This window comes from Toxorhynchites rutilus, chromosome 3 (genome assembly GCF_029784135.1).
Source record: "Toxorhynchites rutilus septentrionalis strain SRP chromosome 3, ASM2978413v1, whole genome shotgun sequence".
Classification (NCBI taxonomy): domain Eukaryota; kingdom Metazoa; phylum Arthropoda; class Insecta; order Diptera; family Culicidae; genus Toxorhynchites; species Toxorhynchites rutilus.
This window is the reverse complement of record NC_073746.1, coordinates 185,137,477-185,151,276: the sequence shown is the minus strand read 5'-3', so window position 1 is coordinate 185,151,276 and position 13,800 is coordinate 185,137,477. Positions and strand designations below refer to the sequence as shown.

Here is a 13,800-nt window from a genome sequence, read left to right as displayed (position 1 = left end):
CCTGTTTCAAGCGCGCAGTATAGAAATACGGCACAAGCACGGCGCAAATTTCAGCGTAAAACTCAGCTTTACACTGGGCGCAAATCTCTGCGTAAAAATGGCGCTGTCAACCAAACATGTTTCGGAGCGTGCTCATTCACCAGAGCGCATGTGTGCACAAGGAGATTTGCATGTTTCGACTGTGCTCCAGTCGTTTCCGATAACAAGGGAAACGACTGGAGCACAGTCGTGACAAAAACAAGAAAAAAAACTGAGAAACGAGGAAATAGAGAGGGAGAAGAAAGAGAAAATGATGAAAAAAAAAGAAAAAGTATGACGCAGCTAACATGTTACTGAAGTCAGAGAGTATAAACGTCTGCTAGACTGTGGGTCGTTTCAGAATCAAAACAAGAGAACGGTAATCATACGACGGGAGACTTCAATTGTCCAGTGTACAAACAGACAATGGCAAGACGACAGTGATGGAGGTAATCCAAATTAACCTTAACCACTGCGTCATCGCGCAGCAACTGTTGCGGCAATCAACGACAGAAGCAAACATTAATGTCGCAATTATCCCCCCGGTAAAGACAATTGAGTGGCGGATAAAGTGTGAATGACCGCCATTCAAGTCACGGACCAATACCAATACGGACCAATACCTCATCCAGGAGGTAATCTCAAAGTCGCGCGAGGGTTTCTTGATCGCAAAGATCAACGAAATGTCCATTTGCAGTTGCTACGCACCTCCCAGATGAGCAATGGATCAGTTTCATTACATGCTGGATGTCCTCACCAAGGAGCTCGCCGACCGAAGACAAGTAGAGTGGGAAGCGGCTGCACCAACGCAAGAGGAACTAGTTTACTAGGAGCCATTTACCAAGTTGGATATGGCCCTGTGCAACAAGAGCCCCCTAGTACCTTCCGCAGAGATGGCCGGGAGTCCATCATCGACTTGACATTCTGCAGTCCGTCGTAATGACGAAAATGAGGTGGAGGGTGTTCGAAGGATATACCCACAGTGATCATCGAGCCGTCCGTGGTACTATTGGCCAACAAAATTCGGTGGCAGTACATATAAATAGGACGTGCCCGCGCAGGTGGAAGACTAGAACCTTGTACAAGCACCTTTTCGTCGAAGCACTACTCGTGTAGTGCGACGTTTTGAACATAGACGCGGATGAACTGACAGAAACGCTAGCAAAAGCATGTGATACAACAATGTCAAGAAAAAGGGAACCCAGGTATAAGCGACGTCCAGCCTATTGGTGGAGTGAGGCACTTGGCATGCTTCGGGCCAACTCCCTTAGCGCCAAAGGGTAAGCCACGACACCAGAGCCAGAGAGACACCAGCGGAGAGTGAAATTTAGAGAGGCTAGGTCTTGTGCACGTTGGTGAATACTTATCTAATGTTCTGAATGGTTAAAAAAAAAAACCAGCAGCAAACAGCTAAAGTTAAAAATATTTTTCTGGAAATGCAATCTATAGTTTATCTCATTTGAACTTCATTTTTATCGTTTCAGGTCCATTGGTGCGTAAAAAGCACGCCATATCTATGCCAGTTCACAATCACTCGGTTTGCAACGATATATATCGCGAAGTTTTCGTTGAGCTGACCGAATCTCAGCTCTGCGTAGGGGGAGAACCGGGGAAGGATGCCTGTCAGGGAGATTCTGGCGGCCCATTAATGCAGCAACGTAACACCCAATCTCCACGGTGGTACGAAGTTGGCATGGTTAGCCTGGGTCCCCGGCGATGTGGCGGCACAATTCCTGGAATCTACGTAAATTTGTTTGAGTACATCAGCTGGATTGAAGGAACTGTTGATGAAGATTAGAACAGCGATGTGTGGAAGCAATTAGCATGAATCGTCGGTGAAATTTTCCACCGCTTGCGATCCACCGACCAAACGCACGCGTGCACACATACACACACACACACACACACACATGGTTAACATGTTGAGCCTCACGTCGGTTCCAAGGGGTCGACTTTCAGCTTTTTGGTAAGAAAACGCTGGCTGACCGGGACTGACAGTCACGGAATAAGAAAATAAAAATATATACGGTTTGTTTTCGGGTGTTTTACAAAACTGTGGATACTTTCTAGTCGAATTTTTGACTATTTTCTATTATACAATGAGTATCTTAGGAAGCTGAGACCGACACTGATATTGTGCAAACGCTCATGACGCGGGCTGAATGGAAAGCGCAGCAAGAAAAATTCGGGGCTCAACGTGTTAAGGTTTGTAAATTGCTTCTGATTACAATGCTTCAGAGAAGCAAACAAGCAAAAGTGTGCACCATGACAAGTGGCAAAATGTGTAAACTATTCTTGGAAAGAGCTCAGATTTTCGCTAATCAAGACCAAGACTGAAGATGATACCTTTTCTTAAGAATGAAAGAGCGATCGTCTGGAACATGCACCAAGCTGCAGACCCTTGAATATTCATACAGGAGATGACAAACAAGGGATAACGTCGTTAATATGCATTCGTCTCAAATGTGTAAATTGGTGATGATGTAAGGATACCAACAGGCATGAAAGCATTCTGTGACGGAATGAAGCTAAGGAACTAAAAATGTATTAAAAGATAGAGAATAAAATGCTCAGTAAATAGTAACACACGTAGTGTTTCATAATGCTTGTTTCATCACTCTTCAGTTCCAGCTGAATCAACTTATTTCCGATTTCGCTGGACCAGCTTACAGCTAAACTGGTTTTGGAGGAAGTGATTATAGACTTTGCTATATGAGAAACGTCTCATTTAGCTACACACACACACATCTGATGATGAAAGCGTCAGACGTTGGGAGGAAAACATCGTGCGCACTAGACGCGAAAGTCGCGGTAAATTACACACCTCTACCTCATCGATAATTGGATAATCATTGTATAAATTGTAAAACTCTTCTTCGAGAACTTTTCATTGGGCCCACTTGCAATTCTTTAAAAGATAAGTTCTGTACATTTAAATAAGTAGTAAAACGAAGTGGTCAATACTGATGAGAAAAAAAAGCACTTTCAATTCCTACTAGGTCATTTCATTACTCAAAATGAAATATTCACTTTTCTCTCGTTACAGTCTAATTTTGCGGCATTTTCCTCCATGGTTTCCATGGGTTATCCCCAAGCGTAAATTAGCTTATTATGTCATTGCAATGTTGTCGATGGTTTTCGCAAGCTAAGCGTAAATTGGCTTATGTGTTTCGTTTGCTGCTACTTTCAGCTAAATTTTATGGAACGGCTAACTGTAACTTATGTACCGTAGCCATTGCAGAAGGCAGCGTTGACAAAACAATTCTACTGCGTCGCACAATGATTGAAATAACTCCGTTTCCCAAAGAGTGATTATACACTCGACGAAAAAAAATGGAGGAGCAAATTGCGACAGCGACATTTCTATCTGTTTTTTTTCCTTAAATACTTAACATCGCGATGAATTTAGACAACGGCTGAACGTATTATTATGAAATTTTGCAGAAATTCAGGGAATACATCAGATTGCGAATTTGGTTGTGTCCCATTCACCCGAAACACGTTTACCCGAAGCACATTAACCCGAATGTAACACATACCCGAATGTAACAATTACCAGAATGTAACAAATACCCGAATGCAACATATACCCGAATGAACATTCACCCGAATGGCGACAAATACCCAAATGGAAATTTACCTGAATGTAACAAATACCCGAATGCAACATTGAACCGAATGCAATGTTTACCCAAATGAAGACGGAAAAATTCCGACAAATCAGATTATGAGTTTTGTCGAATCTCCTGTTACGAAGTAAAATGAGAAATTGTAATGAGGAAATTCGAAAAAGATGTTGAAGACTTCGCTGTGTCGTTTTTAGAAATTGGTGTAGGCACAATTGACATGCCGTCTTCTTTACTTTCCTTTTTGCTCTTTAAGGCCAAGAAATCATTCAGACATGAGCATGGGTTATGGAATATTTGGAAGAATAAGCAGGTAACTTTACCATAAGAAATTAAATGAAAATGTGAAAACGAATAGATAAGAATAAGAATAAAAATGGTACTTACTTATTTACCACCGCAGCGAAGTTCTTATCATGAATATATTATTTCGCAATGAAATTTATTCTGAGAGCAATGTAATGAGGACGAAGTCCCCATTTAACGAAGATAAGGAACCAAGGCGGCACCAAGCGGCCAAGGTGACACAATCCGAGTTGGCCGCCGACCCGCCGTCGGAAGCGGCGGCCTCTCGCAAGCAAACCTGTGTTCCACCGATTGCCCGGTTTGTTTGAAACAGAGGAGACGATCCTTTAGTCGACCGAGCGTCGGACGGCATACGTTTACCTGGTGCATTACGTTTGCCCGGTTAATTATGAATGTCATGTATTTTGATCTCAGAATAAATTTTATATCGAAAAAATAAATTCATAATCAAAATTGCACTTCAGTGCCATACGTACATATGTATCCAAAATTGTCAGCTTTCTTTTAACACATTTACTGCTACGTCAGTCATCGGTGACTGACATCAAGCTTTCCGATAAGGGTGCGTCAGCAGTGTTTGCCAAATGATCCACTCATTGAAAAAATCGCTTTCGTTCGTTCAAATATGATCTTTCAGGAAACATTTCCCCCAGCGGTATTCTATTGTTGTTATGTGCTGCAAATCACGACACAAAAGAGAACGAGACAACTCTGCATCGGCTCGCACTTCATTGCACACCAGCATGCAAGCAAAGCTATCATATACGCTTTCGGTGCAGAAAGCTTATTTTCTTCTTTGCCTCTAACATATGCATACCGACCTCTCCATGCAACATGAAACAGCAGGATCGTACGGACAACGCAAAGCGAAAGATTCATATTCAGCTAATGTAGCAGATCCTGATTTTTAAGTCTCAGAGAGTGCAAACTATATGATTATTTAGCTCGATAGAGGCTAAGGGAAGGGTAGTCAGATTATATTTTCCATTTTTAACGCCTCTATCCCTTGAAATGTGTATATTCATATAGACCGCATAGTTTTACTAGCAACACTGCTCTTTTTCCCCATTTGTTGCTCTCCGCAAATGGTGACCGAATGATGACGTAATTTTTCTTGTATCATTTATTGCTTTGCACTTGCCTGTGCAGTGGGTTTCGCTATAGTAGAGCGGGACGATATATGCGGTTCAAACTTGTATGCAGGCTTCGAAAATGGTATGCGATGTTTGATACAGATCGGATATGCAATCAACAGTCTTCGTTCCTCTCTCAGTTTAATCACTAAATATTACACAAGTGATTACTGACATTCATACAAGTACCTGAATGATCCTCTCATATTTGGTTATATGTTCGTGAGAGTTTACTTGCATGACACATTGTGTATCATTCGATTTTGATCGAAATCCAAACACTGCGCGTCAGTCACCGGTAACTGACAGTATAAACTATGATGGAAAAGGTAGAATTTAATTTTTTTTTCGCAGAAATATTTTTCGAGCACAAATACCTTCTTACGATAAGAAACGATGGTCCAAATACGTTCGAAAATTTCCATCGAGTAAATTCTAATTTTCCAATATTGCGCTCCACTACGCTGTACTACGATATCCGCTTTGGCCTGACGGGAAAGTCGCTATGAAACCGCGTGGCACTCAACGTGTTAAATAAACGGGCTGCGTCATCCATATGAAAGATTTATGAAGTTTAATACGTTATAATAATACGTTATAAAACTGTATTATTTCACATTTCATTATTTTGAAAAGGATTTTATTCAACGCCACTATTTCTCAAATCACACTACCCACACACTAACCAACAACGCAAAAGTATTTCTATTTAAATGAGAATGAATGTACTAGACAAATATCATCTTCATATAACAATGATCAGAAATAAATATACAAATACAAATACAAATATGGTAAAACTTGTGTATTATTAAAATATATCCTTCTTTTGGGTAAGTGTCGCATTCGGGTAGATGTTACATTCGGGCAAATGTCGCGTTCGGGTAATTGTCAGTTCGGGTAGGTGTTACATTCGGGTAGCTGTCGCATTCGGGTATTTGTTACATTCGGGTGAATGCCTTTCGGGTAACTGTCTTTCGGGTGAGTGGGTTTCGGGTAAATATGACACAATCTGCGAATTTACCTGCTTATAAGATTTTTTCCTGCAATATTTACAAGTAGATTCTCTAGAACATCACAAAAAAATCTATTTTGGCAATCGTATCGTAACGATAACAGCTCCAACAACTGAAAAATATTGACGTATCATGGCATGAGAAATTACTATAGAAGTCTTCTAATTCATGTAAGTTATGACTCACAGAATTCCACAAAAAACGTGTTATATTTGTTCGAAATTTGTGAATTTCTTTATCGTGTCGTGATTTGAAATCCGGACCCTTTTTTAATCATGATTTGAATTCCGGACACTTTTGCTTCAAATTCCGGACACATTTTGTCAGTACCATTTTTTGAGAGAAATTAGTTATTAATTCTTGCAGAGCTTATTATTTTAATTCTGTTCTATAGAATCTTCAACCAAACACCAGTAATGAACAAAAGTTATTTTATGATTTTATTTTAAGTATTTTATGATTTATTTTTAGTCGATTTTAACCATGTGCGACTATCGTCTTCGTACACAACTAGCCGCTTGACGAAGTTATTAGTAACGCTCTTGGAAGGTTCCAGGTGTTTTTTCATAAAGCTTTTGATTCATTCTGCTGACCCTTTAATGGGTTTTGAGGGTAACCAGCATTCTGAGATTTTCGATGACCTTTTTTTCGCCAGAAAATTTCAATTTTGTCGAATGTTTAACAGTCGTATCAGCGAAAATATCGAGAGACTTCTTTGTTATGGCTTGTAATTCAAACAATAGTAATACCATGGCCACAAATCCTCGATTGTGTTTGTAAGTGACTAACTAAACATCGATACAGTTGCTTCAGAAACCGTTCATTGCAAATGTGAAATCAGGAGAAAACGGGTTGAGTTCGGAGAATTTAAACACAACACAAAATGTACTAGAATTTACTTCACAAGAAGTGTAATTTGGCATCAAATCCAAAATAAGTCTGAAAATAAAAAATGATCAAGCAAGTTGTATCGAGGTAATTATATTTCATATATTCGAGGTAATTTTATGAGCTGTCTTTCATTCATACAAGGTCGTACCTGAAAGATCCCCGAACTAAACTGTTTGTTAACTCGAAATAATGACTGTGAGCTATCTGAACTAAGAGTGATTAACAAATGCAAATTAGGGGAAGCTCGCAACGCAGTCGAGACTGTAATGAATTCAAATGAGAAAAACAAAACCACTGTTCAGTAGCACCATGTCCGTCTGTTGACCTGCTTACCTTTGTTCTGTAGAGTGGATTGCTGAAGTCCCAGTCGGGTGCCACGAATAAATATCCACATTTTGACACCTTCCTCGTCGCCTGTCGGAAGAGAAGAACAAAGAAGAGTAATGAACATATATAATTGGTAGACTTAGATATATAATTAGCAGTTCATTCAATCGGTATAATTCATATAAAAAACTGTCTTTAGTGATGGGTTCATTCACAAGATGGAACTGAATAGTAATATAATTTGTAGAATTACAACCGGTTTAATCTAGCAATGTTGGACCTTGGAATTTGGAACACGAAGAAAGTTACAGGCAGTGTTGCCACGCGTACAGACTTATCTGGAATGGTACAGATTTTATCGTTATTTTCGGATTCTGTACGGTACAGAGTACAGATTTTCGTCAAAAAGTACAGATTGATACAGATTGTTTCCATTTGTGAAATTTCTTGCATTTGAACAAAACAACATTGAGATACATGACGACTTTTACGCCGCAGTATCGCTAGGTGTCACTGATCCTAAAAGCATTTACAATGCAATGATAGTACACATCATCCGGGAGACGACAGCTAGGAAATGTGGGATTTTTTAAGAAGTATTCACGAAGCAGCTTCACTTAGCAGTGCTTTGTTTATTTGAGGAAATTGTGCCCCTTGCGACTACCTGAAGAAGGTAACCTCCCAGAGCATCTTAATTCAATGACGGTCCTTCAGAACCGTCTGGAATTGATGAACGAAGGGCTCATGGATCAGCAATTCATGGCGTTGATGCTGTCTAGCCTTCCTCCGTCGTACGGTACTCTCGGCAATGTAGTCGAAAATTGTCCGGATGCCGAGCTTACAGTTGAATTTGTGAAAATCAAACTTCGTGAAGACTATCGGCGGCGTTTGGAATGCGGAAGCGGTATGAGTGACGAGAAAGTATTAAAGACAGTCAGTAAACAGAAAACAATTCCACCCCCCTCTAAGGGTGACACCCATGACCATAACAAGTATATTATACTGAGAAAAAATCATGATTTTGAATGAAGGTAATCGGTTATTACTTATGGTATTATCTAACAGTACAAGTCACTATGGAAAATCCATGTTATAGAATCTTTCTAGGTTTTTTATGTTCATTATTTCGTCATACTGCATCTTTCATTTCTGTACTGCGGTGTAAATTCAAAGTCTCGAAACAAGGGGGTTACGTTCGAAGTACAAGGGTTTGAGCGATAATATCTCTCAACCGGATGAACGAAGTGAGATGAAAATTATTTTTTTTCGAAATATAAAAGATCTACGAGAGCTGTATTTTACTTATTGGCCATAAAAACTTGTTTCAATAGCTTAAAACTGCTTCGAAAGCAAACTATTTAAATCATGATAAATAGCGATAGCTTCTTGAAATTTCATTTCAGTCTCGATTGGTCTGCGGTTGATGCATGATGCATCGGCTGGCCAACCTCTGTCCGTTTCTTTTTTGCTGCCGTGATTAACGAACATGCAAAATCGTTTGCTTATGAATGCACTCAAGGGGTAAAATATGATTTCGCAGACCGCAAGATAATTCGAAGGGAAAACAAAATATCCATTCATCTATTTATTGAGAATTGATTTAGATGCAACTTCGAACAAATAATGGTAGACCTACGTGAATCTTGCGATAGTATCACAGACATAACCCACTCCTATTTTTTTCGTTTTGGGTGGGAAAAGCTGCAGATTTGAATAACGACAACCTTCAACAACCGGAAGGTCAGGGTTTAGTTTTGATGAAGTCCCGTTCGCAGGCTATCGATTGCTCCAACCATGTCAGGATCAAGTGAAGGAGTTCACGTTTTGTAGAGAAAGCAAACATAAAAGTCGTATCCATAGAGTTTGTAGACCATTTTTGGGCCCACATTGGGACAATTGATGATTTTGCTAATAATTTACAGTTTATGACATTTTTTGAATTGGTTAATCTGTTTACCCGTTTTTCGCAGTTGAAACTGATCACAGAGAAATGTTTCTGGGCCACACAGGTGTGTTGTTAAAAGATTGTCGCAAACTCGATGGAGTGCTCATTATAATGCTGTGAAACCAATTTATAGGCTGGTCATAGAAACTGGAGCCACAGCCACTTGATCCAGTGTTTGTGCGAAGTTTATGATTTTATACTTCTGAGTCTGTACTGCTGATGCATTGTACTACGTGAAGTAGATCTAGCGCAGAATATTTGCACACCATAGGACCAAAGGACCAGTAACGTTGAGATCAGACTCAAAGCACTGATAACTATTCTTGCTGTTGAATGGAACAGTCTAGTCGAAATGGACATTCAAACGATTTTATTAAAATCCAACGATAAAAAGTTTGCAACTGAAAGGAGTATTCCCCGTAAGATGAGCAAACCAAGCGAAAGACCTTCCGGACCCGGGCAAACGATGGAAGAGAGAATGTTGGAGCGCATTGGACATTTTTATCGGGAATTACAAAAACGGTTAAAATCGTCGAAAAAAGGCGAAATTTTTAAAACAATTCAAGCACAACACATGTTATGAGTACCTGACAGCGAAATGACAAAGTTGATTTGACAAACTGGCAACTACGAAGTTTCGGGAAGCCAGCTTTTGCTAGAGATACCAATGCTCCGTAGAAATTCGAAGGCCGCTGAAATTAATTCTAAAGATGTCATTAATGAGATTGCGTTTGATCATGAAGTGGGACTTCCAAGAATCGCTTTCAAATTTTACAGTGAATTTGAAACTGTTTTTGTGGTATTTTGTGAAATGGCTTATCAGAGTTGAAATTAATTTAAAAATTGTGGACAGGACAGGACAGACATGTTTAACACGTTGAGATCCGCACCGCTATTGCTGTGCATTTATTTAGCCCGCAACAAGAGAGCGATAGCGCACTTATAGAGGACCACTTGTACAATATCAGTGACGGTATCAGTTCCCAAAGATATTTATTTGAATCACTTTTCGACGTCCACAAATAAACTCTATTTTATTGTTTTGCAACAGATTTTGTGATTTCTTGTTCACCCTATCTAGTCTATCTATAAAAATGTAAGGCCAAATGTGTTCCTAAGCACGAAACCCGAAGAAGGAATCGTCCGATTCGAGCCATCTTTATTTTGATGTATTCGTATCTGCCCGTAGACCAATGTTATGGAGAAAAAAAACGGAAAACTCTGAACTCTGGAGGTCGGAAAATTCAGAAAATTGATTCCCATATGTTTTAAAATTACATCATGATAAGCGTTGTAGGTCCATTCGATGTTTGTGATAAATTTATTGATACAATTTATTATTTATTAGCATAGAAAAAAATGATGTTTTGACATTCTGTATCGATCAATATTGGGGAGGTGAGGTTAAAACGGACATGTTAAAAAGAACTTCAATTATAGCTTTGGAAACTCATGTTTCCCAAAACATTGGTACAGTTTCTTGCAATTCAATATACTGTTTTTCTACCTAATTGGGCAAATATTTTACAAAAAAGTGTCTTTCAATGTGTTTCACTGAAATTAAAACAGACCGAAAAGTACAAAAAAATTTTCGATGCGGCTAATATGGACAGGTTTGTAATATATGAAGCGTAGAGGTTTATCGATCGCGAGAGGAATAATTTAATTCAACCAAGGTCTGAACTAGAACTAGAAAAATTCCAATTTCCAATTATGTTTATTGATTGTCTAAAAAGGTTATGTAAATACGCTAACTCCAGAGTTTTATTCAATGGTTTTCGAACACACGTTTTCGCAATCAATTCGTCAGTACAGCAAGGCTGCCTTTTGAGTATGGCTCTGTTTTGTCTTTATATCGAGCCTTTGATTAGAATGATTTATTCGAATATTGATGGCTGTCTGATTGGAAATTATTCCGTAAGAATAATTGCTTATGCGGACGATATCAACATTCTCATACGTAACAATCACGAATTTTATCGAGTCTTAGAACTAGTTCATTATTTTAGTATTTATGGTAAAATTAAAATGAATTTCCTTAAATCGAACTTTTTATAGTGGTCTCCATGGCCTAGTGGTAAGCGTTGCGCTTGCCAAGATGGGGGCTTCGGGTTCGATCCCCGTTGGGGTCAGAAATTTCATCGTCATAGATCGTTTTTATGACTTGCACTGGTGAAGGGGAACTGTCTAGGGTGTGGTAGGATGAGCATTGAACATTGCCAGTCCCCAAGAAAAGCCATAAAAACCCGGAAGCAGCTCCTCTAAGCGAATGGACGCCGCTATAAGCGTCTTCGCTCAGTCCTGGTGGTACTCAGGACGTAAACCAGCAGTATCACGATGGTTCTCCTGCGAGATAGTGGGGTTGGTCGCAGGCCTTACAAGCCGCACCACTAAAACACCAAGCAACGAACGATACACAAAAAAAGTGAATCAGGCCATGTTGTAAAGACGGTAAGCCAAAATAAATTAATAAAATCGAACTGTTTACGATTTAATAACTGTCGTTTTGGGTCTCATATGATTAAGGAAGTTGATAGTTTTAATATTTTAGGAAAAGATTTGCATAAAACATTTGAGCAAACTGTTGAAATCAACTATACCAACTATACCAGTGTCCCACTTGTAATTTATAATCTCCCTGCATGCACAGAGAATATTGCTCAAATATTTCCACCAGCGATCAAACATATTGCAGAGATAAAAAGTTTGTGCAATAAACGTATGTGGAAAGGATACCTGTATAGTGTAGCGAAAAATGAATTATACCTGCCAACGTTCAAGGGTGGTTTGGGTTTGGAAGATGTAGAAACCCAATCTAAAAGTCTTTTTATAAAAAACATTTTACACGCATACCGCGATTCCAACCAACACCTCGATGAATTTATGTTGAATAACGTTAACAATAGATACTTAAGAATAAACGCTAGGGAATGGGTGATTATTGCTAGAAGTTTAGAAGGGGATTCCAATTTGAATACAAGTAGGAATATATATCACCATTTTCAAAATGCGATGGATATTAAATCTCGTTTGCAAACAGAACTGCCCAACGTGCAATGGGAAATTCTATACGAAAATTTCAGTAAAACCTTCCTCTCAACTGATCAAAAAACGGCCTTATTTGTGATGTATAGAGATTTAGTTCCTACGCGTAGCAAAATGTTCAATCACCGAATAGCAGGATTAGATTCTCCTCTTTGCAGCATTTGTGGTAGTCTCGACACACTGAAACACAAGATAAAACTTTGTACTTCAGCTTTGACGGTTTGGTCGTGGATCAAGTCTGTAATACATTTGCGGATGAAACTACAAATCAGTGATCCAGAGGAGTTGATTGCGTCACAAATTTCTGAAAAATGTTACAGATCGAAAGCTGCCCTCTGACTTACTGTAGAGGGAATTAAATTCAATTTGAATAATTTTGGTAAGACTCGCAATGATTATTTGATAGCGTTCAAAGATGGAATACGAGAAGTACGGTGGAACAATAAGAAAACATTTGAATAACAATTCAAAGGGTTTCTGAATATCTGAATAGGTCCGTTAGGCATCGCTTGGAGTAATAGGGTTTCGCTAGTTCTTAATATGCTGGTTATGAAAAAAAAGGATTTTCCAATATTTGCTAAGGTCGGTTAGGTTTTGCTTGGAGAAATTGGGTTTCACTGGTTCATAATACTTATTATTAACCCCTTATTAATTATTAACCCCGAGTTGCCGCGGGTAATCGGTATTACTAACCTTAGGTTTAGATTAGGTTAAGGTAGGTTAAGTTAAGTTAAGGTTTTCTACTCGTTTTAGCAAACAAAAATGCTAATTCAAAGTACAGGTAACTAATTGTAACTGATGAAAATGAAATAAATAAAATGAATAAAAAAAAACTAATCACGAATGTCCGTTAGATGACGAAAAAATCGGATTAATCCACCTAGAAGTGAAATCGTGCATTTCAGCAGTATAAACGGACAGACCCTCAACTATTTTGTTTTTGGTTCCAGTCAGCTTCTAAACAGTCCACATTTGGCGATTTGATTTCTATTTATAGACGCAAGGCATTCCTTAGGAGTAGATTAAACAGACTTTTCACAATCCTTCTCACTCCCACTGACAACTGTCCATTTTACCCCACCAGTACAATTATTTCAATAGTTTAAATTTTCACTCAAAAATGAATTTCCGTACATACCCAATATCCCATCTCTGTTAAGTCACGAACCGAAATATAACCATCAGCGAATTGAATTTTGATATTAAACCACTCAAAATGCTTAATATCGAAGCAGCTAAAGTTATATCCACACGCGGAATCATGTATGATTTTCGGTTTTTGTTTCCCTTTCTCACTTTTGATCAGTATTAATTGCCATAGGGTGGCTTAAATATTATAGAATAACATCTAGAAGGTGTTCTCATTAACATAAATCTGAAATTCAAGATGTAACTATACAAATCAACTACCTGTCCATATTATCCTCACTGTTCGTATTACCCGCGGTTCCCCTACTGCTCATTGGCCAATTATAGAGAAACTATTACATTTA

At 38.7% G+C, this 13,800-nt stretch overlaps 2 protein-coding genes across 7 annotated transcripts in view; one reads left to right on the top strand and one right to left on the bottom strand.

The window, feature by feature from the left end:
- Positions 1-13,091, top strand: part of LOC129779726 (CLIP domain-containing serine protease B4-like) — a 42,512-nt gene extending 29,421 nt beyond the window's left edge. The window contains exon 4 of the mRNA XM_055787371.1: positions 1,503-13,091. Coding sequence (XP_055643346.1) covers positions 1,503-1,816 — 314 coding nt within the window. The 3' untranslated portion in view covers positions 1,817-13,091. The remainder of the gene's footprint in view (positions 1-1,502) is intronic.
- The window catches only part of LOC129779725 (protein outspread), a 325,696-nt gene that overhangs the window by 129,048 nt on the left and 182,848 nt on the right, over positions 1-13,800 (bottom strand). For all 6 annotated transcript variants that reach the window (XM_055787369.1, XM_055787370.1, XM_055787364.1 and 3 more), the window contains exon 2: positions 7,324-7,404. In XM_055787369.1, the coding sequence (XP_055643344.1) occupies positions 7,324-7,404 (81 nt within the window). The remainder of the gene's footprint in view (positions 1-7,323; positions 7,405-13,800) is intronic.